Here is a 27017-nt window from a genome sequence, read left to right as displayed (position 1 = left end):
TTGCCAGCCAGATGATGTGAATGGATGTGCCTAATCAGAGCTTCTCCTCAAACTACAGTAATCATTACTGCTACTCTTTTTTTCATTGCCCACTGCTGGCTAAATAGCCTCCTGCTTCCTCACCACTTTGCTTGCTTGAAGAATGGGCAACTTGAACGCAGCTAAGCAACTTGGTACTGAAACTGCTGCTCTGTTGGCCTCCGGTGCATCCAGACAACATGATTTACAGCTCATAAAATATTCTGTGTTCTTTGATCCTGTCAGCACTAAGTTTGTGGTGGAGGGCCCGATAGTGTCACACCTGCTGGCTGCTGTAACTGTGTGTCAGGCACAGCCCACTACTAAAATAGATGAAACAAATATGAAATTCTCACTAATGAGACAAGATCTGCAGAAGCTGATAGAGCAGGCTACGGAAGTTGAGTGCAGACTCCGTTTTGTTGAGGACAATGTACTTTAGATGCAAGCTGAAATTACTGATCTTAGATAATCTATTACCATCTATGCTAAAAAGCTTTATGAGCTGGAGAATTGCTCTGGGCATAACAACATAAATACAGTTAGGCTAAGTATGGTGGGCCAGTACCCAGAGCAAATATTGGAAAACTGGGACAATTTATTGCAGCCCCTAGTTGTTATGAACCTGTCCATAGGATAGCCCTCATCCAAGATGGCCAGGACTGTTTTCTGAAGATTCCATCTTGGAGATCATTTCCTGTTTTGGTCTATAGAAGACACTTCCTGTTTGAAGCTTGGGCTTGTGTATTGTTGAAATCTGAACAAGATGCTTTCACAGAACCTTGCTCTCTTTGTGATTTGCAATCATTTGATACATGCCCCAGACATTTCTCTGCCTTGAGATTATTGACTTTGCTTGTTGGATACTTTAGATTTGTATATTTAAATAAATCTTGTTTACCTCAGAACAACCTGGCTATTGGACTTCCATCTGTGATACCAGAAGTGTGACACTAGTGGCCAAAAGAGTTCATATAGGGCCATAAAGTATTTGACTCCTTCCTTCAAAGGGGTTACTTTCAGAGGGTCTTGGTCCACTTTAGTTATGTACTTGACTTTATGGATCCATATACTGTACTCGGTGCTTAAAGCTTGCATTAGAACCAATACAATGACTTTAGCTCATGTTCAGTAAGTTAGGAAGATCAGACAGGGTTGGTCATTTCCTTTTTTTACTTCACCTTGGGATTTAAATCATGGTCATTGTATTATGGCCTATTACTTCTATTACAGGCTGGTGATATGTTTTTTTGAAGGAATGTGGTCTCATGAATGAATCATTGATACATCTAATTGGTCTGGGCCCCTTCTTCTTTTCTCTCTAATTTTGGGCATAAAATATATTGGGATAAATCACTGACATTCCCTTTAGGATCTGGGGCCAGAAATGTGGCTTATTCCTAATGGGTATAGGGGGGAGACTTGTCAGTATTTGGGAATATATATAAACTAATACAATACTAGATGGTATATGATTTCAATGCTTGCCAATTAAAGACTTAATATCCAGCCTATACCAGACAAATTTAGTATGAAAAATAGCAATGTGGATACCACTACCCATCCTCTATTCCACAATGGAAAAGGTACGTGATGGGGCATGTTTATATAGCCACAAGGGCAGCTATTGCGCAAGCATGGAAGCAACTATTAACATTCCCACTGACAAAGATTACATCAAAAGTAAATTATAGTTTTGAAATGGAGACCTTGGGGATGCCCTATTCTATGGCGGCTGACTCACCACTAGTGAAATGGTGCAGCTGGCAGGTCTATGTAACTGAGGGAGTGGGAGATTCTCCTCGGGCTTTCCAGCAGAGTGATAATGCCGACTCTTTATGAATATAAGAGTTATATTACCAGAGTGTTCTAATGTCATGTATACTAGTTTAGGAGAATTGAAGTGTAAATATGCAACTGCTATTTTATAGACGCACCTCAGCACTTTCAGGTGTGCAATTACTTTTTGATTACTTAATGTTGTGTTCCTTACCCACTATGTACCTCTCCCCACCCACCAACTTAATGTCTTTCCCTGTCTTTTTTTTTTTTTTTGTAGACTTATTTGAAATCCTTGCAAAACTTCACCAAGAACTGCCGCAAGGCAGGATGGACTTTAGCGGCCGGGAACATGCAGGTCATGGCTCTCTGAACAGTCACTAGGCGTAACACAGCGGTGAGAAATGAAAATCCGAAAGCAGGTCTGCTAGCCGAGGAGTGGTACACTGGCAGTAGCGAGGTACAGAATCAGGATCCGAGGAAGAGAGGTCAAAACAAGCAACGACTGGTACACAAGGGGTTAAAAGGCAGAAGCACTTTCCTAGAAGGATTTACAAGGAAAACCAAGGACAGCAGCAATACAGCATAATAGGGAGTCAGTCTGGGTATGGATAGCTGTTGCTCTGACACTGTTAGAGTGAGCTTTATATACAGTGCAGAATATGCCGCCTCCTGGCCACAATCATGTGACCATCCAAAGTGAAGTGGCTTGTTCTGTCAGATATACCATTGTACTATCCTGCTCTCCAGATAGTTTACATTAATTGGTGATTATTCCCAGAGGTCGATAACAACTAGAGGTTGCCTTATCTTGTATTATCTATTTAAAGGTAGAATTCTGAATCTTGATTCCCCATACCAAACCCAGCTACTCCTTATGTCTGGGGGGCACACATCCAGCCCCCTTCACACAATGCTCTTCTATGGTGCAAGCCTCAGTTGCATGGCAGGCTACAATATCTTCCCTGATTTCTTTTGATGGTCAAAAGCGGTTAAATATGTAACCCACTTATACCAAGCCCCATTTAAGGACTTTGGTCATTTTAATCCCCCCACAACTTTCCTCTGTTGGTTTTGTTTCATTGTTCTATTTCTATGTCAGTACTTAGTAATGACTTATAGAATTTCCAAAATAAATATATATATATATATATATATATATATATATATATATATATATATATATATATATTATAGGCATAATTTACTACCCAAGAACAGGACTGAAGATGCCATAAGAGCTCACTGATGCCTTTAATAATTTGACAGTTTACATAGAAAACTATTTCCAGCCATTGGCCCACAAGGTTGAAAAGTTTAAATGGTTTGTGCAATAGGTATTGATTATTTCATAATCAAAATGATCTCTTAATAAAGTTAACAGCATAAGAGCCCCTGCGTCAGTGCAGTCTTTATACCTGCGAATAAATCCAGTAATCCACTGAAGCACAACATTTTGAAAGAGCTCCAATTTCATTTCCCTTTAAAGCTTCAGAGATCTTTAGATATCAGACCATGAAAGCTGAATACAGTTTGTATTATAAATATATGTCTTCGCACTGAATACTCACAGGGTCACCTTTTTCTCCTTTTGTGTCAGAGCTGATCTGTAAGAGACATACTATGAAACTACATGCTTATTCAAACCCACACACTATTTTCATATGAAAATGTATTGTATAGAAGATCTTCTCTATAACGAGGTGTTTATGTCTCCAAAGCTGCTTCTTTGCAATTGGTTATACATATACGTTTTTAAATTTGTGGTGTCACTACATTGGGGACAGGGCCTTAGTGAATATGGGTGTGAACATCAGTCAGTGACCTTGTGGCCTATTTACCAACATAGTGCAGTAATGTGTTGGAACCCACAACAGCCAATAATATATCAGCTTTATTGTAACTCCACTAGAATTCTAAAAAATTAATTGTTCATTGGATCATATTATTACATAACCCCTCTTATCTGAACAGTTGTTATGTGTATAAAATCCTTTAAGTATTTTCTTTCAGCATATAATTCTAATTGCTTAAAACCCACTGACCACATTGATATTATAATATCATAAGAGCCAATCATTCATGAAATATATTTTTAGAAGTAAATAATATAATTGGGCAGGTTGTACAGTTCATTAAAAAATCAACAATGCCTGAATATGCACTTTGAGCATCGGAAAGGAAAAGTTTTTCACTTTTGATTGAAATTCACAGATATGCAGATCTGCTAAGCCTCATATAATTTTGTAATTATTATGCAATAATATATCTACAGAGACCAATTTTCGCTGTGCCTCTAAATAAGCCTGACCATGGAATTGGATGGTAGACTTGATAAAACCATTTTAAACAGAAGAGATCTCAATAATGTATTTTGCCTGAGATTTCCTGCCAGATGGAAATTGCATGAAATACAGATAAGCTTAACATGTCGTTACTGCCAACACGGAGGTCCCTTCGTGGCTGTAATCACAGGAATGGCACTCTGCTCTCACAGCCAACCCCAACAGTTTTATATTTCAGCTGCTTTCTCCTATCAATTTAAATATACTTCTGTTTTACAAATATTGCTGTACTGGAAGTTTTATCCTAGGTTTAGTTTATTAGGAAGTCTATGAAAATAACTTTCCATATCACTGACCATAAGGTATTACTATTATTATTGTTAATATTATTAGTATTAATATACAAAAAGCACACACATTTTTTCTGTAGGGTTTGACTAGATTCTATCAACGTTTTGTAAGATTTGGGTTTGTCCAAGTCCACAAACAAATCCAAATTTTTAGTATCAGTAGGTAAAATTAAGATGATCCTTAGTATGCAAATTTGTGTTCAAGTTTATTTCAGTGTTCAACAGAATGTTTTGTAACAGCATTCAGCCTCATTATAAAATATGTATTTAGTCCTTACCTAATTTATTCTTGCTTAAAAATTAATGTATCTAACTAAACACGTACCATCCCAAACCTCACGGATGAAAGGCATAAGCCTGTCCAGTGTGGGATAGATGCAGCAAGATTCCATACTTCTACAGACATTAACTCATTCCTTTCTCTCACCCTGTCACAATCCCTTCTAATACTTGTTTTACCCAGAGTATGCAGTTTGTTTACACCCCTCTTTAGCGAATTGGGGACTAGAATACTTTTGTAAACCTTGCCACACATGGCAGCTGTTGCCACTTGGAGCAAGTGCCAGGAAACAGAAGCAGTGAACAATCACTTCTGGCATCACCCTGTTCAGTTAATGCAGTCAGAAAGTGACCGCATGCATGGGTTATAATTGGATTATTATTGGTTATCATTTTCATTGTTGGGACAGACATGTTGTGATATCAGGTCAAGTGCCTGATATTGCACCATGTGTGGCCAACATAACTAGCCTGAGAGCTAGATATCAACAAAGCAAAATTCAGATTTAAAACCTAGAAACAGCTATAAATATTTGTTTTGGCCAATGCTTTAGAGCTAGCCTTCTAATATACAACATTTATCTTATTGTTTGAGCGCAGATAATTTGTTTGTTGAAATGGTGAAAACCAAGCTTTGACCTATACTTTCAGTGTGATATATTTTGCACCTTTTGGGAGCCCTTTATAAGGGAAAGCACAATTGCAGTAGTACTTCAACCAATGTAATAAGATCATTCAAACATTAATGTACCTACTAGGTTGGCATTTGTTTAGTCATTCGTTCACCCAAATACCCACTCTTTATCATCATTGTTTCTCTGTGCCCATTTGCTTGCATGTTCCTGGATGCAAATCCAGAGGTAACACTTAGATACCCATTATAGGTTTAGTATTCCTTATGTGGGTGTGTTGCTGCTCCTACTTTTGAACCATTGTCCCTTACTCTCAATTTTTGCCTGTTTTGGAAAGGCTGTAAGAAGCCTCAGAAATTCGGATTGCCATGATTTTGCAAAATATTACAAATCCTGTGATTCATTTGCAATTCAATTTGTTTTGATTCACCACATTTCATAATATCTTAGATCAGATTCACCCTGAACCTCTTCCTATAACCACTTTAAGAGCACCAGGCAGGACAACAAAGTTATTGAGAGCTAGAAAGGTATTGCTTGCTTTGCCTTTTTAGTATGTATTGCAACTAATTTGCTAGTTTCTTTTTGGTATTTTACATTTAAACATTAATGTAATTTTTTTTACATATGTTTATTTTGGTATTATTTAACAAGAATGAGGAGGAGGCTGAGTAGGATCTGGTTAGGTGCTCTCCCAGTGACAGCAGAGAAGCAGGTCAGGCAGATGATACCACCAGCACCTTTTGCTGATGCCCCAGCTAGTGCAGCATCAGTTGTTGGGTTACCTCTAGTTTCTGTGAGCATTTTGTCTCACAGCAATGCATGAGTTTAGGTTCTGCTGAGCAATGTTGACTTCCTAGACCTGGTGGGTAGTTAGGATGTGATAGTTTCAGCAGAGAAATCTGTGACCTTCTTGCAAGTGGAGTCTTCAACACTGCCCTTCATAGTGATGAACCAATGCACATGGCACTGCATACATTGTCTATGATAGACATGGATGAGGTGGTGACGACAGATCTTGCCCATGCCATTGCAGAGACATTTCTGGAAACTCTAGCCTGATTAACGGTTGCTCCATTCACTTCATTGGAAGTCCATCTCTCTTCTCCATTTCCGTGCATATGGCATAGTACCATACTCTAATGCCTACAGTATCTGTTTCAAATGTGGGCAGCATCTGCCCATGGTTGTATCTGGCTTTGCAGTATTGCTAAGTGAAGGTTCAACAGAGTGTCAACAGGATAAAACTTGGCCATATTGGCATGGGATCGGGAAAATCTGCAGAGGTCGATGTCTGTTCTGAATGAATCCGTTCAGCCACATTTACCATGAGGTTTTGAAGCTGGAGGTCTGCTCTCTTCTTCAGTGCAGACAGTGACATGTTAGATGAGATACTAGCAATTTGTCCCTGTTTTGGTAATATCACTAAATTAACCAGTGTAGTGTGCTGTAGATCTGTGCAGGAATAGGTGAGGAAACAAACCATGCAGCTGTCTGCCAGCTAGACCATATGTTGGATGTAAATTGGTCCCTGAACAGATCCCTGCTACCCCATATTCCTGCACTGCTGCCTTTTCTGCTTCTGGCAATTCAAGTTATAGGATTTGGAGCAGAAAACAAATGGACTAATCTTACCTCCACTCATTATTATGTTATTTTTATACAGGTTTTTTTCTTTTAAAAAAAAATAGATTAGGGGTTAATGTTTTATAATTCTTAGAATTAAATCAATTCCCACAATCAAAGTGTGTCAGATAAAAAACAGGATTCAAGTTTACAGAAATATTTCCGTCTCACCATCTCTATAAAAAGGGTAAAAATAAAACAAAAATGTATATAGAGAAAGAGATGAGTATGTTCTACTGTTTGAAAGTGTAAAGTTCATGCAATTTCTTAAGTATAGTCATGGTAAAATTCCATCTAGTTAGAAGATCACATATAAGCAAAGTAATCCACCTTTGTAACATGGCAAGAGTATTTCTTGCACAATATGATCTGCCAAAATGTGCAATGGTCTTCCTTGACATTGCTCATATGCATTCAATGTCTTGGTGCACACAAATTTCTGTTTGAGGTTAAGAACATGAGTGGTGTTTTCCCATTTGTATGGTGGCAATAATATTTAAGCTTTTATCAAATATAACATTTTAAATTTTTAGTTGTCTGGAGAACAGTGCTCAATTTCATCTACTGACTCTCGTCAGAGCCGTAACTTAGAATTCTAGCGCCTGGGACAAGAAAGACAAATGCCGTCCCCCTAGCCCTTAATTTTAACCAAATTAATCTAAAATATTCCTAAATTGCGCCCCCCTTCAGCATTGCGCCCTGGGCGATTGCCCCTGTCGCACAGCCCTAGTTACGGCCCTGACTCTCGTGAAAGACTGGGTTGGCAGGAGCAAGGAGAGGACTCTCCTTTCTCCTGCTGACCTAGTGTTGTTTTCAGCCATCTATGGGAGAGTTCAGTGTGAGGTCCCATAGGAGCCTCAAGCAAATTAGACTGCAATGTTTGCATTGAAATCTCTGCTCATTTTTGCCTGTAACTTATATCGGAGTGAGCAAAAACAAGCCAAGATTTCTCTACTCTAATAACCGATAGTGTTGCAGCTGCACATCACGCAAGGCTCCGATGGGAACTTGTGCTGAACTGAATCCCGCCGCTAGTGTCCTGTCCAATGAGATCACATAGCTAGTGTAGTGTGTAGAAGCTGCCTGAGTGGGAGAGGGGCACACTTGTATGCCGAACTTATGCAGAAATCTCTTTTTAGTGTAAGACATAAATGAGTCTCAATGAAGTGTTTTGGGAGAAAAACTGAGCAGTGTATTAGGAGAAAGTTAATGCTCATTTCTGACTGGACTCACAAGTCTACAAAAGGTTGCACATAGCACTTTTATGGGGGCAGTTATAAAAATCAAACTGAAGGCAGGTTATGAGAGGCGGTCAATTAAATGTATTCGCACAAGTAGCACATTTTGCAATTAGTAAATGACTGTTATATATTCATTCACGGCCCTCTTGAAATGAGTCCACAAGATTAATTTACTATATAAGGGATGTGTTCTTGTTTTTACATAAAACTTATAAAATTTACTTGTTCATGGTATTGATATAATTATACATTATACATTAAATATCTTTCTCCCTATGTATTATGCTAGCAAATATGACATTTATAGAAGCAGCTATACTGAAGAAACCAGCCCATTACTTAAATTCCCTGAACTGCATTAGTGGTGTTTACATACTTTGGATGAAACAAATCCACAATGATAGAGCTAATTTAAGTAAAATACATAATTACTGGTTTAATGAAACTTCCAGTCGAAAAAACAAGTCATCATTTGCCAGCTGAGAAAGAGTGTGTAATATAAGCAGGCAAGACTAACAATATTTTACTGCAAATTCTGACAATAGTATATTTACTCTTGTATACATCTTAAGAAACAACATAGTTTTTTAGATGGCTTTTATGATCATGAGCCATGCAGAACAGCATCCACACTAGGCTATTTTGTTTCAAAATAATGATTTTACAGAAAGTCATTTGCCTGTATTTATTAGCTTTGTTACAGCCTGCTCTGCTGGCTAGGCACTAAACCTTATGGATTTTATGGCACCTACTTCACATGCTGTACAATTTGAAACCTAATTTGCGCTGTTATATAATTACCAATCCTGGCAGGCCCGGCAATCCTCTTGGACCAACGTCCCCCTACAAATCAAAACAATAAAAAAAACAACTGGAATAATTCTTGTAAAAAACATTTACTAAGTCTCTGCAAGCTTACATTTACGAAAAAAACCCTCAAACTAATGTGTTTGGAGAAGGGATGATAAGCACTGTAATTTCTATAATGAGGATGGGTTAACTATACAAAACAAGAATAAATGACACATTAAACACTAATCAAGCTCTTGCATTGGACAAATTAGAATTCATCATAAATATGCATTTGTTGTGAAACAGCAGTAAACGTAATAAGGATGATGCTGATAAGATCATTATTCTTCCAAGCAGCATATTTACTTATCTTGTGTTCCTTTAAATCCACAATTTACTTACGCACTTGAATCGCTGGCCTTATGTATAATTTATCACCAGTATTATAAGTTAAAACAGAGTGTGAAGGGCTTTGTGTAAACAGCACGTGGCAAATCAAATCTGCAAAAAGTAATTTGTGCTCTCAGACAACCACTTTATTTTTTCATGTAAAGTACATTATTTTGCTGACACATCCATACACCTCTGTTTTGAACAGTACGAATGACAACATGTTGGGGAAACAATTTATCAAAAGTTGCTTACTGTAGTTATTTTAAAATGCAAATGAGGCTCCCGCTTCAAATGCTTTGGAATGGAAAGCCAGACATGTATCAAAATAAAAAAAAATACAAACTCATTTGTCAAGTTTCATCTGTTTTATTACGTAAAATCATGTTTATGTAAGAATATATATTTCTAATATGAAAGTACATTTGTTAAGCACTGATTCCTGCCCGTCTTCAGAATGTCATCATTTATTGTCTTAGATATGTTATACAAGGCTGACAATTTTTCATCAGGGTACAATCATATTTAATAATGATAGTTCAATCATTTAAGTCAAAGCATGTAGACTACCAATAATACAAATAAGTTACTGCTCAATGTAATCTTCAGTTGTTGTTTATTATTTGATTGTTTCAGTTTTTATACTTTTATGCTTTTTCACCCTGTACAATGTGTTGAATAGCCGCACACTCACTGGCAAATTATACATTATGCATTGTAGCAGTACTATACTGGCTTATGAACAACAAAATGATCACTGAAACATAATGTGGTAATAGTAGCTTTTAAGAAGGTAATTTACAAACTAATAGATGTTAGTTTCTGCTGATAAAATGTCAAAACTCGTCATTTAGCCTGTACACTTTATTGTATACTTGCAGTTTATTCTATTGTCAAACTATATTTTAACAATATAGATTTCAGTGTTGCAGCAGTACTTGCTGCTAGTCCTCTATTACTTTTCAAAAACAAACATCTGTGAAAGATGATAATCATCATCATCATCAACATTTATTTATATAGCGCCAGCAGATTCCGTAGCACTTTACAATTGGGAACAAACAGTAATAAAACAATACTGACTAATACATACATACATACAGAGAGTTAACAGGACCCTGCTCGCAAGCTTACAATCTATGGGACAATGGTTTGATACACAAGAGTAAGTGCTACATCATATTGCACATTGGTCCAGCTAGAATGCAAAGGTTAAAAAAGCATTTAGTGGGCTGTATGCTCAGTCATACAACTATAATGTTGTCTTGTGTAAGTGGTGTAGAGGGTGGTAATAGGGTTACCTAGGGAGATTAAGAGGGTGGTAGAGGAATATTATAAGCTTGTCTGAAGAGGTGGGTTTTCAGAGAATGCTTGAAGGTTTGAAGACTAGAGGAAAGTCTTTTGGTGCAAAGGAGTGAATTCCATAAAGTGGGTGCAGCCTGAAAAAAGTTGAGCAACAGAGAGTGGGAGGAAGTGATGAGAGTGGCAGAGAGACGTAGATCTTGTGCAAAACGGAGGTGTCGAGTTGGGAGATATTGTGAGACAAGTGAGGAGATGTAGGTTGGTACAATTTTGTTGATGGCCTTATATGTTAGTAGAAGAATTTTATATTGGATTCGTTGAAAAACAGGCAACCAGTGTAGAGACTGACAAAGTGACTCGGCAGACAAAAAGTAAGGAAAATCAGTCTAACCGTTGCATGTAAAATAGATTGTAAAGGCTCAAGTCTGAGGAAGCTGGGAAGGAATTGAGCTGGTTGCTAGTCGAGAGAGATGTGTGTGTGTATGTGTGTATATATATATATATATATATATATATATATATATATATAGATGTAGACAACAAGATATAAACACTGGCGCTCAATGCAGTATTGTATAAATGAAGTGATAAAGTTAAACCCACATATACACCTCTTCCATGTGAGGAGGCAGCCTTCCTTCAAAACTCTGGCTGGTAAGGCCGAAAATAGATGTGGTAGGTGCAACAGAAGGAGGGCGCAATAGTGATGTTAACAGATTATACTGAACAAGGTGGGTACAGAATAGGTTGGCATAAGGATGTGATACAAATCTCTGGGTTGGTATCCAACAATAATGTAGTTGAACCAATTCACAAATCCAAATGCTAGACAGAATGTTCAAGCATGACAGTCACTGATGTAAAGATAGTCAATTTCTAATGCCACAGTATGAGGTGTGCTAGCTAACCATATGGAGCTCGTTGAACAGAAGTAATACTGTTTGCGATTCAACAGATAGACAGAAATACGTGGAATTGCGTGTAATGATACGGTTCACCAGATAACAAATCAAATAGGTGGGAGCGTACCAGAAAGTAAAATAAAACCAGCTTATCTGTATCAGGGTCTCCGACAGGAAATCTCAGCTCCGTCTGGTGTGTCAGGAACAGGCAAAACAGCAACTGCAGTATACAGTAGTTCTTAGCCTCAGGCAGCCGTCCCCATACAGTCACCGCTCACAGTCTCCAATTAACCGTAATAGTAGAGATAGAGGAGCCATATAGTGTAGTAATTTATGTACAAAAAATTTATTCAGAAATCATATAAATGCACACTCACATTTAACAAGATAATAGTAAGCTTATCTGTAATTAGGCAGTAGGTCAGCTTGTACCAGTATGGATCCCTGGAGAGCTTTACAGGTATTACCAACGATCTCCACACAGAAGTATCAGGGTATACCCAATAGATGTCCAGGGTAGTAGTGTGACCTACACAAGCTTATAGCTAAGTGATGGGGCCTCAACGCGTTTCGTCTTGACAGACACTTTCAAAACAAACACGCATATATGGGGCGCTAGTTATCCTATATCAATCGATCGAGATGCAGCTGTCTAGACGGGATCTGGACCCGTCAATATTATAAAAACTACTGTAATATGATAAGATAGCGCAAAACTCAAATCGATATAAAATTTATTACAAATACATGTGTATCAACAATAGATATGATAGGCAATTGTTTCAGTAAATTCTGGTTAAATAGATAAAATATCAAAGGAGACTTAACAATCAAGAGACTAGATCATTGGCATAATCTCATTATAAATGTCATAGTAGAAATATATATATATATTATTAAAACAGTATCACTTGAGACTTATACATAATATCCCACATAGACATATAACCAGGTTCAAAGAACCTTCAAAAACTGCTGAATGTCATCAGCATCATAGAATAGGCTATTATGAGGTTAATATTGTAATTAACGTTATACAGATGGTTAGACCTCACAAAAAAGCAACTATTATCCAATTGACCGCATGCAATAGACAATGAAGATATGCAGGTAATTCCGAGTGATAAAGCACACTTAGATAGCCTCCAGTTAGAACATCAGTTGAAGTGTAAGTTCAAGGAAACCGCAAAAGGGCTTCCACTTGAATGTCAGTCTCGTTAGATTAATTCCCAGACTGATTTAGATGTGCACTTCAGTTTAGTCAATCTCCTTAGAGTGTCATATAACATAGATAAATCCAAGTAAATAAAAAAAGTGTAACATACTAAAAAGGAGGCATATGAAATTGATTAGTGAGCAAATTCAGCAGCTGTTCCCAGCTCTAGATGCTCCTAAGAGTAAAGTTGTAGTCAGCAAAAATGAATATTGTGGGTGAAGGTATAAACATCAAACCTGCACGTCGGGCTCAGTGTCCTCCAGCCGCGGTTTAGGTTGTATCAACGTCCATTGGAATGGATCACAGAGAATGGTATGTATAAGTGAGGTTCAGTGTCCTCCGCCTGCAAATGATGCCGTATCGGCATCCGTTTTCAGATTAATCACAAAGAGAGGAAAAAAACTTTATCCAACCCCGGGGTATGAGTGAAGAGATGCCACGTCTCCAAGTCTCCAATAGATATGATGAACTCCGCCTGACGCGTTTCTCGGCACTAGCTTGCCGTTTCCTCAGAGGCAATAATTTGTAATAAATTTTATATCGATTTGAGTTTGACAGACACTTGTTTTTCCTCCTGAAGAAGTCTGTCAAGACGAAACGCGTTGAGGCCCCATCACTTAGCTATAAGCTTGTGTAGGTCACACTACTACCCTGGACATCTATTGGGTATACCCTGATACTTCTGTGTGGAGATCGTTGGTAATACCTGTAAATCTCTCCAGGGATCCATACTGGTACAAGCTGACCTACTGCCTAATTACAGATAAGCTTACTATTATCTTGTTAAATGTGAGTGTGCATTTATATGATTTCTGAATAAATTTTTTGTACATAAATTACTACACTATATGGCTCCTCTATCTCTACTATTACGGTTAATTGGAGACTGTGAGCGGTGACTGTATGGGGACGGCTGCCTGAGGCTAAGAACTACTGTATACTGCAGTTGCTGTTTTGCCTGTTCCTGACACACCAGACGGAGCTGAGATTTCCTGTCGGAGACCCTGATACAGATAAGCTGGTTTTATTTTACTTTCTGGTACGCTCCCACCTATTTGATTTGTTATCTGGTGAACCGTATCATTACACGCAATTCCACGTATTTCTGTCTATCTGTTGAATCGCAAACAGTATTACTTCTGTTCAACGAGCTCCATATGGTTAGCTAGCACACCTCATACTGTGGCATTAGAAATTGACTATCTTTACATCAGTGACTGTCATGCTTGAACATTCTGTCTAGCATTTGGATTTGTGAATTGGTTCAACTACATTATTGTTGGATACCAACCCAGAGATTTGTATCACATCCTTATGCCAACCTATTCTGTACCCACCTTGTTCAGTATAATCTGTTAACATCACTATTGCGCCCTCCTTCTGTTGCACCTACCATATATATATATATATATACACACACACACACATTATATATATGTGTGTGTGTATATATATATTTCTGTTCTCATGAATCGAGGTTATCCACATATTATTAAGAGCATAGTATTTTACGTAGTCTTCCAATTGTGAAACCTGCCAGTTTGTAGATGAATCATTGTTTACATAGTGCCTAGTGTACCATGTATTTGTCATATACCATAAAATTAGTGATAGCTCATAATCGTTATACCATGACCACATGAAACCCTATGTAAGATGAAACTGTGAAATGTGGCATAATAATTCTGGTCACAGTGGCTGTTACAGGCCTCCAGGAGAAGTCTTATTTCCTCATTTGCAAGAGGGGAAATAGGGAGGGCTTGTCTGTAATGTATAGTAAGGGTAGGGCACTAGAAAGTTCATCTGCTTGCTTGCATCGGGGGTGTACGGAGGCCTCTAGTGACTACCAATTTCATATGGAGAGTAGAGAGGGAGGAATGGCTTGTCTTTCATAGATGATGAAGTGCATTTCAACTTTCATTACTTAGAGTTCTGCCATACTACAATTATTTTTTTTTTTTATAATTGCAACAGGGAGGGATGTAAATGTATTCTTTTGAAATCGTTCTGATTTGTGCACTGTTCCACTTTTTACTATCACCCTATGGACCTGGTATAAAGAGTAGTTGGAACAAACATTTCTAAATATTTTCTAATTTCCATCAATTCCTTTTCATAAAAATAAAATACGTTGTGGTAAACTATTGCCAGTTTATTTATGTTGGTGGTCCTGATCAAAATAGTCCTGTCTCCAATTTCTAATGCCTACCAACACTGACAGATAAAGTGTAGACTGCATGTAACAGAACATATCAATGTGGACAATTGGAGGGCCCTAAGACAGACAAACTGTTTAAGTGCAAATATATGAAATTATATAAAAGTTAAATACAATTTAAAAAAATAAAAATAAAATAAACAATGTAGCTATTTTTACTCCATATTACATAATAGCTAAGGTTGCAATAATAAGACAAAAGTTGCTATTGTATGGATCACAGAAAAGTGTATTTTACTGCTAATTTTGGCTGTTTTATGCACTTAAAATAAAATAAAGTGATCTATTTCACCATGCAAGGAAACACTTTCCTCCTTTCCTGAAAAAAATGTTACTAGATAGATACATAACACAGTTAAAAATAATTATCTGTTAAATCAGCACATACAGTAGCAAAAACTTAGGACATGTGGTCTGGCCACAAAGATATAAAAAATTGGTCATGTAGTGGTTAAGTGCATAAATGGAGAAATGGGGACTACTGTGATTTTTTTTAATTGTACTAAATATTCTGCAGATTTGAAAAATGGGAATAAACAAGCCCAAGCCCCCCCCCCCCCCCCCCCCGCCCGTGTCAGCCAACAGAGAGGCAGTAGTTTTCATTCTCATGGCTACAGAGCTAGGTAGAATTCATGGCTCATACCAGCACATTGTCAGCTGTATTATTGCCACATTTAAAAGTAAATTGGTGAGGATTTGCACCTATAAAACATGTCATAAAACATTATACTATCATCATGGATTAGCATGGGATTTTTGCTCCCAATTGGTCTTCTTTGACTCCTACTATGTGAAATAGGTCTATTCCTGAATATATGCCATTACACTAATCCTGACTAATTTATACTACCTGCTTGTACTCCTGATATCTGGCTTGTTTTTTAACATTATCTTAATTTTTTAGAATGCACCTACCTGACTGACTAGTTGCCCTGAGACTACGATTAAAAGGAGCTTAAGACACCTGGCAGCATCTTTATCCTTATACCAGGAAATCTCATCCCAGGCATTCCAGAACCTGCATCCCACAGATGCGACCAATAAGCCCATCCCCAAGGGAGGTACTTGCACTGAAACCTAAGTTGACTCTTCTGAAGAAAAATGGGTTCAGAATGTCTAAATAAAAGTAATGGGCACCCCACCAACCTTGGCTGCTGACTGCACAGTGTTTTCTGGCAAAAAATATAAACAAACCATCTGAAATATCCAACATACCACGGGCCATAGAGTCCAGCCGCAAGCAATATCATAACTTTGATGACTCCTTGTCCAAATGTAAGACCACATTTTTGGGTAAAGAAAAAACAAAAAAAGGGAGCACCACAACAGGCAGGCATGACCTGAAAACCGTTACCCAGATCCACCAACCAGGGAGGGAGGGCAGAATTTACCCAAACACAGGTTCTTATAGCCTGCCCATAAGCCCTACCCTAGTGACACTAACAATGGGCGTACCCAAATACCTTGCCTGTTCCTTAACCCTTTACAGAGGTATAAAAATATTTATGACAAACCTCAGCTTTTACTTTCCCTCGGGTTTCATTCATCCCTCGGTTATAATACCTTTTCCATTCTGGATTTTCTTGTTGATTGAGTGCCAGAAGAGCTATGTGGTAATCATGTCATGCAGATAAAAACTATGCAGCTAGAAATTACACCCCAGAAATTCTATTAAAGCTTATTTGACAGAATTTGGTGCAAAATTTGCTAATTGTTATTTTGTACCTTGTTGAATTTATTAATGCAAGTTTTGTTGCAGAATGGAAATGGCTCCCACCGCTTCTGCGAAGCAAGAAATGCTCATAAAATACAGAATACCCCCTACTTTGTCTAAGTTTAATAACCTCACTCCACAATATGAAATCTCATTTGTATGCAGCCTGCCCTCACTATGCCCAACTCCTCATCAGCTGGTGCCAGTGCTGCCATCTTATCCTGCATACTGGTGTACTTTGGAAGAAAACAATCGAGGTATGTGACATTACTATAGAGGATTTTGCAATGCATCTTTACAGTTTTTAATGTCTTAAATCTCTTAAATGTTAAAGTCATCTTATGAAGATTATGTTGATGAATGAAATAATTACATCAAAATTTTATTTGCAGTTCAATATGTTCTGTAATTTTGTTTCCACTTGTTGCAAAATATTTATTTCCAGTTCCAAATCAATATAATGTTACATCTAACATGGTAAGCAATTTTTTTTACATAGTACATATTTATTGTTCTGGTGAATCTTGATGGGGCAAATTTAGGTGTTTTGGGTGGATAATTGACTGTGCCTTTCAGACAATACATAGAAGGAATGCAGCATGGTGGCTCAGTGGTTAGCACTTCTGCCTCACAGCACTGGGGTCACGAGTTTGATTCCCGACCATGGCCTTATCTCTGTGGAGTTTGTATGTTCTCCTTGTGTTTGCGTGGGTTTCCTCCGGTTTCCTCCCACACTCCAAAAACATACTAGTTAAGTAAATTGGCTAATTATCAAAATTGACCCTAGTCTCTCTCTCTGTGTCTGTGTGTGTATATGTTAGGGAATTTAGACTGTAAGCTCCAATGGGGCAGGGACTGATGTGAATGAGTTCTTTGTACAGCGCTGCAGAATCAGTGGCGCTATATAAATAAATGGTGATGATGATGATGATGAAGGAATGTATTTCAGTAACAAATTTCCAGCCAATGGTCAAGCTTCTTCTGCCAATATTCCATAATCATGTGGAAGTAGTATGGGGTAATTCAGGTATGCATCCACTATTTTCAGTCCATAAGTTGAAGAATAGGCAGGTTCTTCATCATCAGTTTCCATAATTCCCATCAAATTCCCATGTGTTTCATGGCAATTTACAAGCACTGACTCCCTTTTAGATTCTGCAAAAAAATATCCATTTTCATAAAGTTTTAACAAGTACCCTGTTAGTATGTCAATGAATTGCATGTGTGTTTGTACACCTAGGTATGTAATGGTGCTAATGGCACGTACAGGACCATTCAGTACATGTAAATAAAACACACCAATTGATAAACCAATGTATTCCCTGGTTATTTGTACATCTGTATAGCTAATGGTACTAATGACAAGTTAAGAAAATGTGTTTTGCAAAAGTCACTTCATTTTGACAAATACAGCAGTTGATATCACAATATATTACACTTGGGACACTCCACCAGACAATGCTGTGCTGCAGTTTTGTGTACACACATATGTTGTTAACACAGTGCACAGATAAGTGAACAGGAGTTTGAGCTACCTATCTATAGTCACGTAGATCTTTCAGTGATATCTTCCTCTAGTACAATCCGGGAGGAATGAATGACAGAGGGGCTGTAATTTCCATTTATTAAGCTGTAGACATGTGACATTTGTTGATGCTTGCTGATTGGCTTCTATATGTTACATGCACTATATGGCTCACCTGACTCTAAAGTGGACGCTATTTACCAAATGTGGTGCAAATCAGGAACAATTTGAAAATTAATTTGCTGATGGTGTACTTTTGAAAGTCGATTGGACAAACTGATTCACCCATCACTACATGCAACCTCTACTGACATTCACTAAATGACAGAGCACTGAAAGAAGAATGAATTGGGGAAGGAGGGAATCAGCAAGTAGGTGGAATAGCATTGTATGGGGCCATATATATCAGCTGGCTATTTCTGATCAGGCTGTAAGCACCTGTGTTTTCGTTCTCACATTACTTTTCCTGCAATTCCATCTCTGCCATTATAGTTTTTTTATTCTAAACTGCATAACATCTTTAACGTTGTAAACACTGAACGGCCACCAAAAATTGTCTGGTTGGAAAATCTGGTCAGTGCTTAATCACATATTGTACAATATATGGCTTCTTGTGATGCAGCCACTGAAAGTCTATATCTGGCCATTTGGATGCATGTTTGACAGTAATGTGTATGGCAAAAGTCAACCAGTAATCTTACCTTTTATTGATCAGGCTGAACAATCCCATTGTGGCCAGGTTTACTCAGCTGGGATAAAGTTTAGGAAATGTAGAGCCATCTTTTTAGGAACAATAGCTAAAAAGTTGAAATTGGTAAAAAAAAGCAATCCAATGGGAATTCTTTTTAATTTGCGGTCCATACTGAAATGTGTAATCCAAAACTACTCTTCTTGGTAAATGTACTTATTTTGTAATCCACATGAAGTTTCCTCTTTGTAATCCAAGGGAATGCCTCTTGCAATTGAGAGGAAAAAATTATTTTTTGCAATCCACGAGAAATAAACAAAAAAATCTGCAATGAACTTCGCATGCTGGTCCAACCACAAAATGATTGTAATTGGTATTGACCGGAACTCCCTTTAACTGCTCAGCCAATCAAGTTTCCCATGGTAACCGACAATGTGACTGGATGGCAGTAAGGGGAGTGCCAGGTACTCTCAGCTTTGATCCCATACCAATAAAGATTAATTGGTTCTATTATAATGTGGGGGAAAACAATTATCAATGCTGTGGAGCTCCATTCAAGTCAATGTCCATCAATTTAAATGGCCTATTTAGTTTCAGTGGAGTTTATAGTAGAATAGAATATAGAAATGAATTGACTTTTTATGACCGCTTTATTGACAGTGCAGTAATAACTTATTAACAACAGTACAATGGTGTAAATAATAATCAAGATATCTAAAAATCAAAAAGAACAAAACCTCAGAGAGCTTTCAATTTTTCCACTTAAAGTTGGCACATATAAAAAGAGAGGATACAGAAAGAATAAACAGATGGAGGAGGGGAGGGGCAGCAGATTCCATCCCGATCAGGGGTGAATGGAAAAAGGGATTAATGGATAAAGTAAATGGCTGATTGAATGGAGTCTTTCAGTCTTGAAAGACATGCTACATACTAGAATGTATTCTGAGCAGTGCCGTCTTAACAGCATTATAGGCCCCTGGGCCAAGCAGTGCACTGGGGACTTACCTACACAACCACTCCCAGGAATAAAAATGTAAATTATCCATAAAATTAAGTTTATATTTATTGGTACCTTCAACAAAATCAGTGTTTAAACATTAAAAAACATGCAGTACAGCAGAGATTAATCCACACAAACGTTTGGGCAATACAACATGAGCCTTGAAGTTAAAAAATCAAGAAATTCATCATAAAAATTATACTTAATTGGTAAATCATACAGACAGAGATGGCACAGTGTGAAATTACTATGAATTATTTATTATTAATTAAGTGTTCAACACATGCACATTTTTTTGAGGTGATTAGGCCACCAAAATGTTTTAATAAAGAGGTTTTGAGGGTTCTGAATAAATTTCCTGGAATAATATACTGAAAAGTTAGCAAGCCTATGGGACCCCTGGGCAACTGCCCAGCGTGCTCATACATTAAGACAGCTCTGATTCTGGGTGTTCTGGTGTCATAGCCAAGGGAACTTTGCTTTATTTAACTTTTTAAATGAGGAGTTCACAATAATGTGTTACATTTTACATTTATACAATATTTTGCTCAGGTGCAAGTGACAGAGGGTAGGGAGTTTTCCACGTGGCCTCAATTTGAGAAAACATGGCACTGTATGTGTGTCAAATTAGTTTATTAAGGTACTTTTGGGTTCCTGGAGTCTGCATTGGTATAATAAAGAATTATGGTGAGAGAAGGATGCTAATATCAGTAACAGGGCATTGACACAAACTAGAATGGGTATAATTTTCACATGTGTTTGCATGCTTTGCACTTGCACTAAAATGTAAGTCAGATGCAGAGTTTAAAGGGGAGACCGGGAATGGCCCTTGTATAATGGAGTGCATACGATGCACTCTTCCCCTTTACACTTCTTTTGGAAATCTCCTGTGTAACCTGTAGAGGCTCTCCACATACTGTCCATAGTATTAGAGCATTGCTAACATGCTCTACCATTAGCTTAGATCTCACTGACAGCTAAGCTTATGTTATTGCGTGTAACCAGATGTTATTTTCACGTATAAGTTATAAAAAATCTAGGGAAATATGTGTGATGCGTCACTTAATGTATTACACATCTTGTATTGAAAGGGTCAATAATTTATCTAGGTGAATCAAAAGTCATTAAAACATGTATTGTCCTTGGAATGTAGGGAAACATAAGAGTTCAAAAGATACTAAATATTTTGTACAAAGTAGTGCTAAAAATACAAAAGTATACCTATGAGGAAACTAGCCTATATGAAAGGCAATATAAATATAAAAACAGCTGTGTCTACATAGTGTTTTAATTCTACAGTGATTTACAGAGTAGTTTTATACATTTGAATAGAGCCACTCGTGGAGTAAAGTACTACCAGAAAAAAAGACATCACAGGTACAAATAAGCAAAGCACAATTGACCTGACCTTTGCCATAATAGAAATCAAAGAGAAAAAAAGTTTTTAAACAAGCACAGAACTTATGCATTATGTAAAATTTTACCTTATCTCCTTTTTGACCACTGACTCCATCCTGTCCTTGTAATCCCTAAATAAAAAGTACAGTATTTAGAAACCGTATTATATTTTATATTACACACATGTGAAGCAATAATTAAAAATAATTAAAAAGTTAATTGTATTATGTTAATTATGATGCTCATGGTCCCTGGAGTTTCTATGGAAACATTACACGCAAACAATATTGCTAAAATAAACTACACTATATCAGCCAAACACTTTACATTTACCATTATTCCTGCAGCCTTACTTCAGTGACTGTACTGTAATCACTCATTTGCAGCTACACAGGTCATTATGAAAAATAAAGTTCCCTTTGGAGAACCTCTAGGACCAGCATTTTCCTTTATGCCAAAGAACATTATTATTTATTTCATCATTTTGAATTAGCGTTAAAAAGTGTTTCATTCTTAACTAGCTTCTCAATGTAGTCAGATTATGTGGGGTGGAGACACATGAATTTTATAAACATTATGTATGCAATACACATTTTAAAATAAATGCCAGTGGGATATGTGGCCAGACCATGTATCTGCCCTATTCTCCATTCTCCCATCAATTATCCCTTTAATTCATCTTGTACCGCCTTTATTTTATTTTACTCTGATATGATGGTTTATGCGCTAAATAGAAACAAACAAATGAGCAGGAATGAAAGGATATTATTCAAGTTTATGCTATGTACCAAGAAAAAAATTGAAAGAATAAAAGAATGAACATGGGTGAAGACTGGTGCAACTAAAAAAAAAGATGGCTCCAGCACCCAATCAAATCCATTTTTCTTCTAGGGCTGTTTAGAAAATAAGACATCCGATTGGTTGCTGTGTGCAACAACACCTTTTTAAATTTACTCCATTTCCAGGATTGTTAGTTATGAAGGCCTTGGTAGGCACTAGGTTGAACAAGTCAAAAATTGCATAGTTTAAACCTTTCAGTGTACCCGTCATCTACACACAGTTGAGGGAGTGATTTTGTTGGCCTAACCAACATCCAGCCTATCAATTCACTTGGGTCTAGTTATACTATTGAGATAGGAGGCATACAAATTTCATTAGGTCCTAGAGAATAGATAGGCTGAATGAAAATTGGTGCAGCTTACATAATGGCTGTGGTCACTACATTCAGATGACAGGTACATTTTAACCTTTGAAAATGGAGACTTCTCTTGAGCAAAAAGTACAATAAACGAAACTGATAAAATAAGTGGAATTTAGACAAAACATATACTTATTAAACTAATTAATAATAAATAACACATTTTTAATCTTTAAAATGTCAAGCCTGTATCTATTACATAGATGCATTAGTTCACTTTTGTATACGTATTCATTATGCCACTTAGGAATAAACTACTATATATTGATTACATTTTAATGGAATACACATTTCAGGGGAAAAATTAGTGTTCACAGGGTATTGTTTTCCAAATTACTGTTTGTCTTTTTTCCACTTAAACTGAAACACACTAGTTAGTGGATTAAAGTTAAAACCAATTACACCTTGAGATAATGCCAAGTACCTAATTTATTATTGTATATTTGTATAGCAAGACCATATTGCACAGTGCTTTCCTGAGACTATTGAATCATTCACAGCTGCCCCTCTCCAACCCTACAAAACACAGAGTAGGATACATTTTGTCAGAAGCCAGTTAACCCACCAGTATGTTTCTGGGCTATCCGATACAAGGTTTTTGTTCCACATGTCACAAGCTGGTTGTAATACTTAAATTAAACACACTATAAGGAAAACGAACAGGAGCCCAAACAGCTGTATGGGACATATACATATGTGGTGTAGAGGGGACAGCAGCAAGTATAGAAAAAGACTAGACATTATATACTTTTTAAGGATGCAATACAAGTAAATATTTCCCCAATACTGAAATACACTGTTTGGAAGAATGTAGGGAAGAATGTTTTTCTGCATTTACCATAAATCGTTTCATTGTATTATTTTAATTACAGTACATTAGCATCCAAGGAGATCATCGTCTTCTCCATTTTTACTTAGCTTTTTATACGGTGCCAACAGCATAGCAAAGTTTTGTATACTTTAAAAATCAAGTTACTTTACTTTGGCTCTCTATTATAACCACTTTGCAATTGCTTGCTTTTCATTGTTCACACATGAGCAACCTTTTTGAAGGTTCAAAAGACACATCCCCAATTATTCTTTGCAAATACTGCATCTTATTTGATTTAGCTCATTTTGTTACAAGGCTTTAAATTATGTCTCTCTTTTAACAAGTCTCCAAATTATCACACATCCATGATGACAATGACCTATACTTTGTACCAATCAATCAAGCGCAGTAACTCATAATCACTCCTGCATTATTTAAAAGAGCAGACGACAAAATTGCAATTACATATAAATGTGTATATTGCAATGGCTCATCTTGCTTGCACTAAATTATACATTATTTTATTAAAAACACAGTAATATAACTAGACATCACAGTTTTACACAAGGATTGGAGACCAGGAATATAAATTAGCGCTAGGAAGCTATCCTGTAATATTTATATTTAAATCTATAGAATTGTTAATAAGGACAAACTAAAAGGTTGCAATTTATTTTCAACTGAATTTAAAATATTCCGGAAGGACTCGAGTCTAAAGGTAATAATTGCAGACATTAAGAAATGTATGCATAGACCCATGGAAACAGTGAAAATAATTGTTGTTGCAATCATTAAGAAAGACATATAATCAAAGCACACGCTATAAGTAGCCAAAAAAACACTTGGTGCACAGAGAACATAGAAAATACAAATTTAAATTCCCAGCTGTTTTGACCCCTCATAATATTATTATATTTTTTATTTTAGTTATGTATTTAATTAGTGATTACAATGATTAGTTGTTTGCACATAGGGGACCTCATTTAGAGCCAGATGCAAAGTCTGTTTAAGAAGTGTAGGCGTGGCTAACGCTTGCGCCATCTAATTCCTGCCGCACAGCTTTAGCCCTGTTTTGACATGTATTGCGTCTGCGCCTCACTGCGACTAGGATGTATTTACACGGTCACGCCTTCACAATTCCGCATTCCTCCCATTCTCTCGTAGTGAGTCGCAAGTTGTGCAAGTGTTAATTGCGTCCAAGATGCAGGCGGATTTGGTGCTTTCTGCACATGCCTGGTAGTGTTTTTTTGTTGGATGCGCCTGAAACGGACTTTGTGTCCAACTCTAAATGAGGTCCAGTGTGCACAGTTCAGCTCTAACTGCTTGTTTGAGGGGTATGCAGACCAAGATTTCTCCCGTCTTGCTCCTGCATATTATAACCCAACCTATAACTGCAGTCACCTACATAGCATATTATAACATGGGGGAGTCAATATAAGGTTGGATGTATTTTAATTTTTAATTAGGGACCAAAGGAACATTATACTTGTAAGCAATGTATGTTGAAAATAAAACCATATGTATTTACCTGAACTGGTGCTCAATTATATAATTGTGCAATTTTTAAGCATGCTAATCAGTGCCCGACTGCTTAATATATGTTAATGCTAATGCTTGGGGCTTATGGTCAATTTTCTTGATCCCAATTTTCACTGTTCATGTGATCTTTTTATCTATACCTTGTTGTTTTACAATTATCTCCAAAATATTATAACATTATGAGACTCTACAGTCCTTACTTCTGTGTATTTGTTATTTGCTCAAAAAAAAGTTTATTTGTCCAAATAACTGCTTACCAGTATGTAGATATTTCCCACAGTTCTGTCATTGAGTTATGATATCCTGTCTGGTATACCAATTTCTGGGTATAATATTGAAATGATCATGCTGCAAGGGATTAGTGGACAGTGTTAAGGGTTAAAGCAGAGAGTGGAGGGAGTGCTTTATATTGATAGCAAATGTAATTTGTATTCTGCTTTAGGCAATTAATGTCAGAATTTCCTCAATGTCACCTTCTTGCTAAAAATTTGTTCTTGCCAAATTGGCAGATTTTTTTCTACTTGATTTTTAAGAACAACACCACAATGTCACCCTTAAATTGCTGACTAAACTGACACAAAAAAGCCTGCACCTTGACATTAATGCCATCTTTAAGTAATATTTATATTCCAATGTACCTTAACAGTCAACCAAACAAATTAAGCACAATCAGGAAGCTGCATGACATCTTGTCTCTTATTTTGACCCTTCTGCCCTGCTTTCACGGGAATCCAATCTTTACTAGCACGTTATATGGTCAACACTGCCACTATATTTCAAAAGCTTGAGTCCAACTTTTTCTAGTGAAGAATTTTGCCAGCAATTACTTATTAGAGACACGCAAGTTCAGTGTTCTCAAACATTTTCAAAGTGGGTGTAGCCATGCAGAACAGCAGGTGGGACTTTACTTAGAGTATGTATTTCTTTCAAAATATAAATATCCTTTATAAGGATGTATGTACTTGAGAGCGTAATAAAGCATATCTTACTGAACAATGACCACCATTCCCCTACACAGCAATTGACGGCCATTGTTTTGCTCAGGAAATGGCTATCACCATCATACTGAGCAATATCTAATATAATCCGATCTAATAAAAAGCTACCATAATCATACCAAACAAGTTTTGCCCTCTATGCACAATAAATACAGGATTAAGGATCAAATTTCTAGCTTAGGCAGGTCATTATATTGCTATGTTAGGAATATGGAGAATTCACCTCTAATTAATATATGTACTGTACATGCCTCCACCATTGCTATATATTGCACATATACCTGCCAATTGTCATTCATACCTATGTGCAACACATATGTTCTACAGAGAAACCACAATTTCTAATCATATATTTTACAAGGAGAATACTCATAACCAGTCATATATTGCTGAGGAGTACCCCCACTGCAAGCCTTATATTGTACAGTGATAGGCTCCCAAGCAGAAGGTAAAACATTACATTGCATGAACTAACCCTTACATGGTTGAAATTGTACCCTGCACCAGATCTCTTATTCATGCACAAAACTCTTCATCTTAACTATGGCTCAATGTTAGTTAACAAGAAATGGAATAGAAGCAATGGATGACTGAGAGATAAACTAGGCTATATGTTGCACATATAACCCCTCAATTACTATCTATAGATTTAAGAGAGATACCCTAATTGCTAGCCATAAATCACAGAGATCTACAACCATACCCAACTTTACTGTTCCCCATTCTAGCTACTAACTTGGGTTCCCTTAACAACGCCTCGTGCAGCCTACATGTAGTTTTTTCAAAGAGTACTAAAGTTTTCATAGGCCTTGAACAACTCTACATCTTCCAACAACTGATTTATAGGCAACAAGAGAAAGTGCCATTATTGGAAGGTTCTGGAATCATTCAGAACTATGAAAGTTTTAGCAATCATGGTTTTGAATCACCCCATAGAGGTGCAGTAACAGCGGGGTAGATGCAGAATGTAGACTCCTGCCAGATTGTGGCCAGTTAGCAGATCCTTTGGATCCATGCAAGGAATTGTAATATGGTACTCGGCTGCACACCTTAGAAAGAAAATTTCTTAAGACCTCTGTAAATGTGCTCTGGTTTTCTAGATTTCTTTCTTCGAAT

The 27017-nt window shown here is 37.0% G+C and overlaps 1 protein-coding gene across 2 annotated transcripts in view; it reads right to left on the bottom strand.

Annotated features, from left to right (window-relative positions):
- The window catches only part of COL19A1 (collagen type XIX alpha 1 chain), a 603039-nt gene that overhangs the window by 180520 nt on the left and 395502 nt on the right, over positions 1–27017 (bottom strand). For both annotated transcript variants that reach the window (XM_075202581.1, XM_075202582.1), the window contains exons 19-21: positions 21442–21486; positions 9012–9053; positions 3369–3404 (exon numbers count right to left, since the gene is read on the bottom strand). In XM_075202581.1, the coding sequence (XP_075058682.1) occupies positions 3369–3404; positions 9012–9053; positions 21442–21486 (123 nt within the window). The remainder of the gene's footprint in view (positions 1–3368; positions 3405–9011; positions 9054–21441; positions 21487–27017) is intronic.

Source organism: Mixophyes fleayi, chromosome 3, assembly GCF_038048845.1.
Source record: "Mixophyes fleayi isolate aMixFle1 chromosome 3, aMixFle1.hap1, whole genome shotgun sequence".
Classification (NCBI taxonomy): domain Eukaryota; kingdom Metazoa; phylum Chordata; class Amphibia; order Anura; family Limnodynastidae; genus Mixophyes; species Mixophyes fleayi.
The sequence above is the reverse complement of the archived record's forward strand: the minus strand, read 5'-3'. Positions and strand labels throughout refer to the sequence as shown.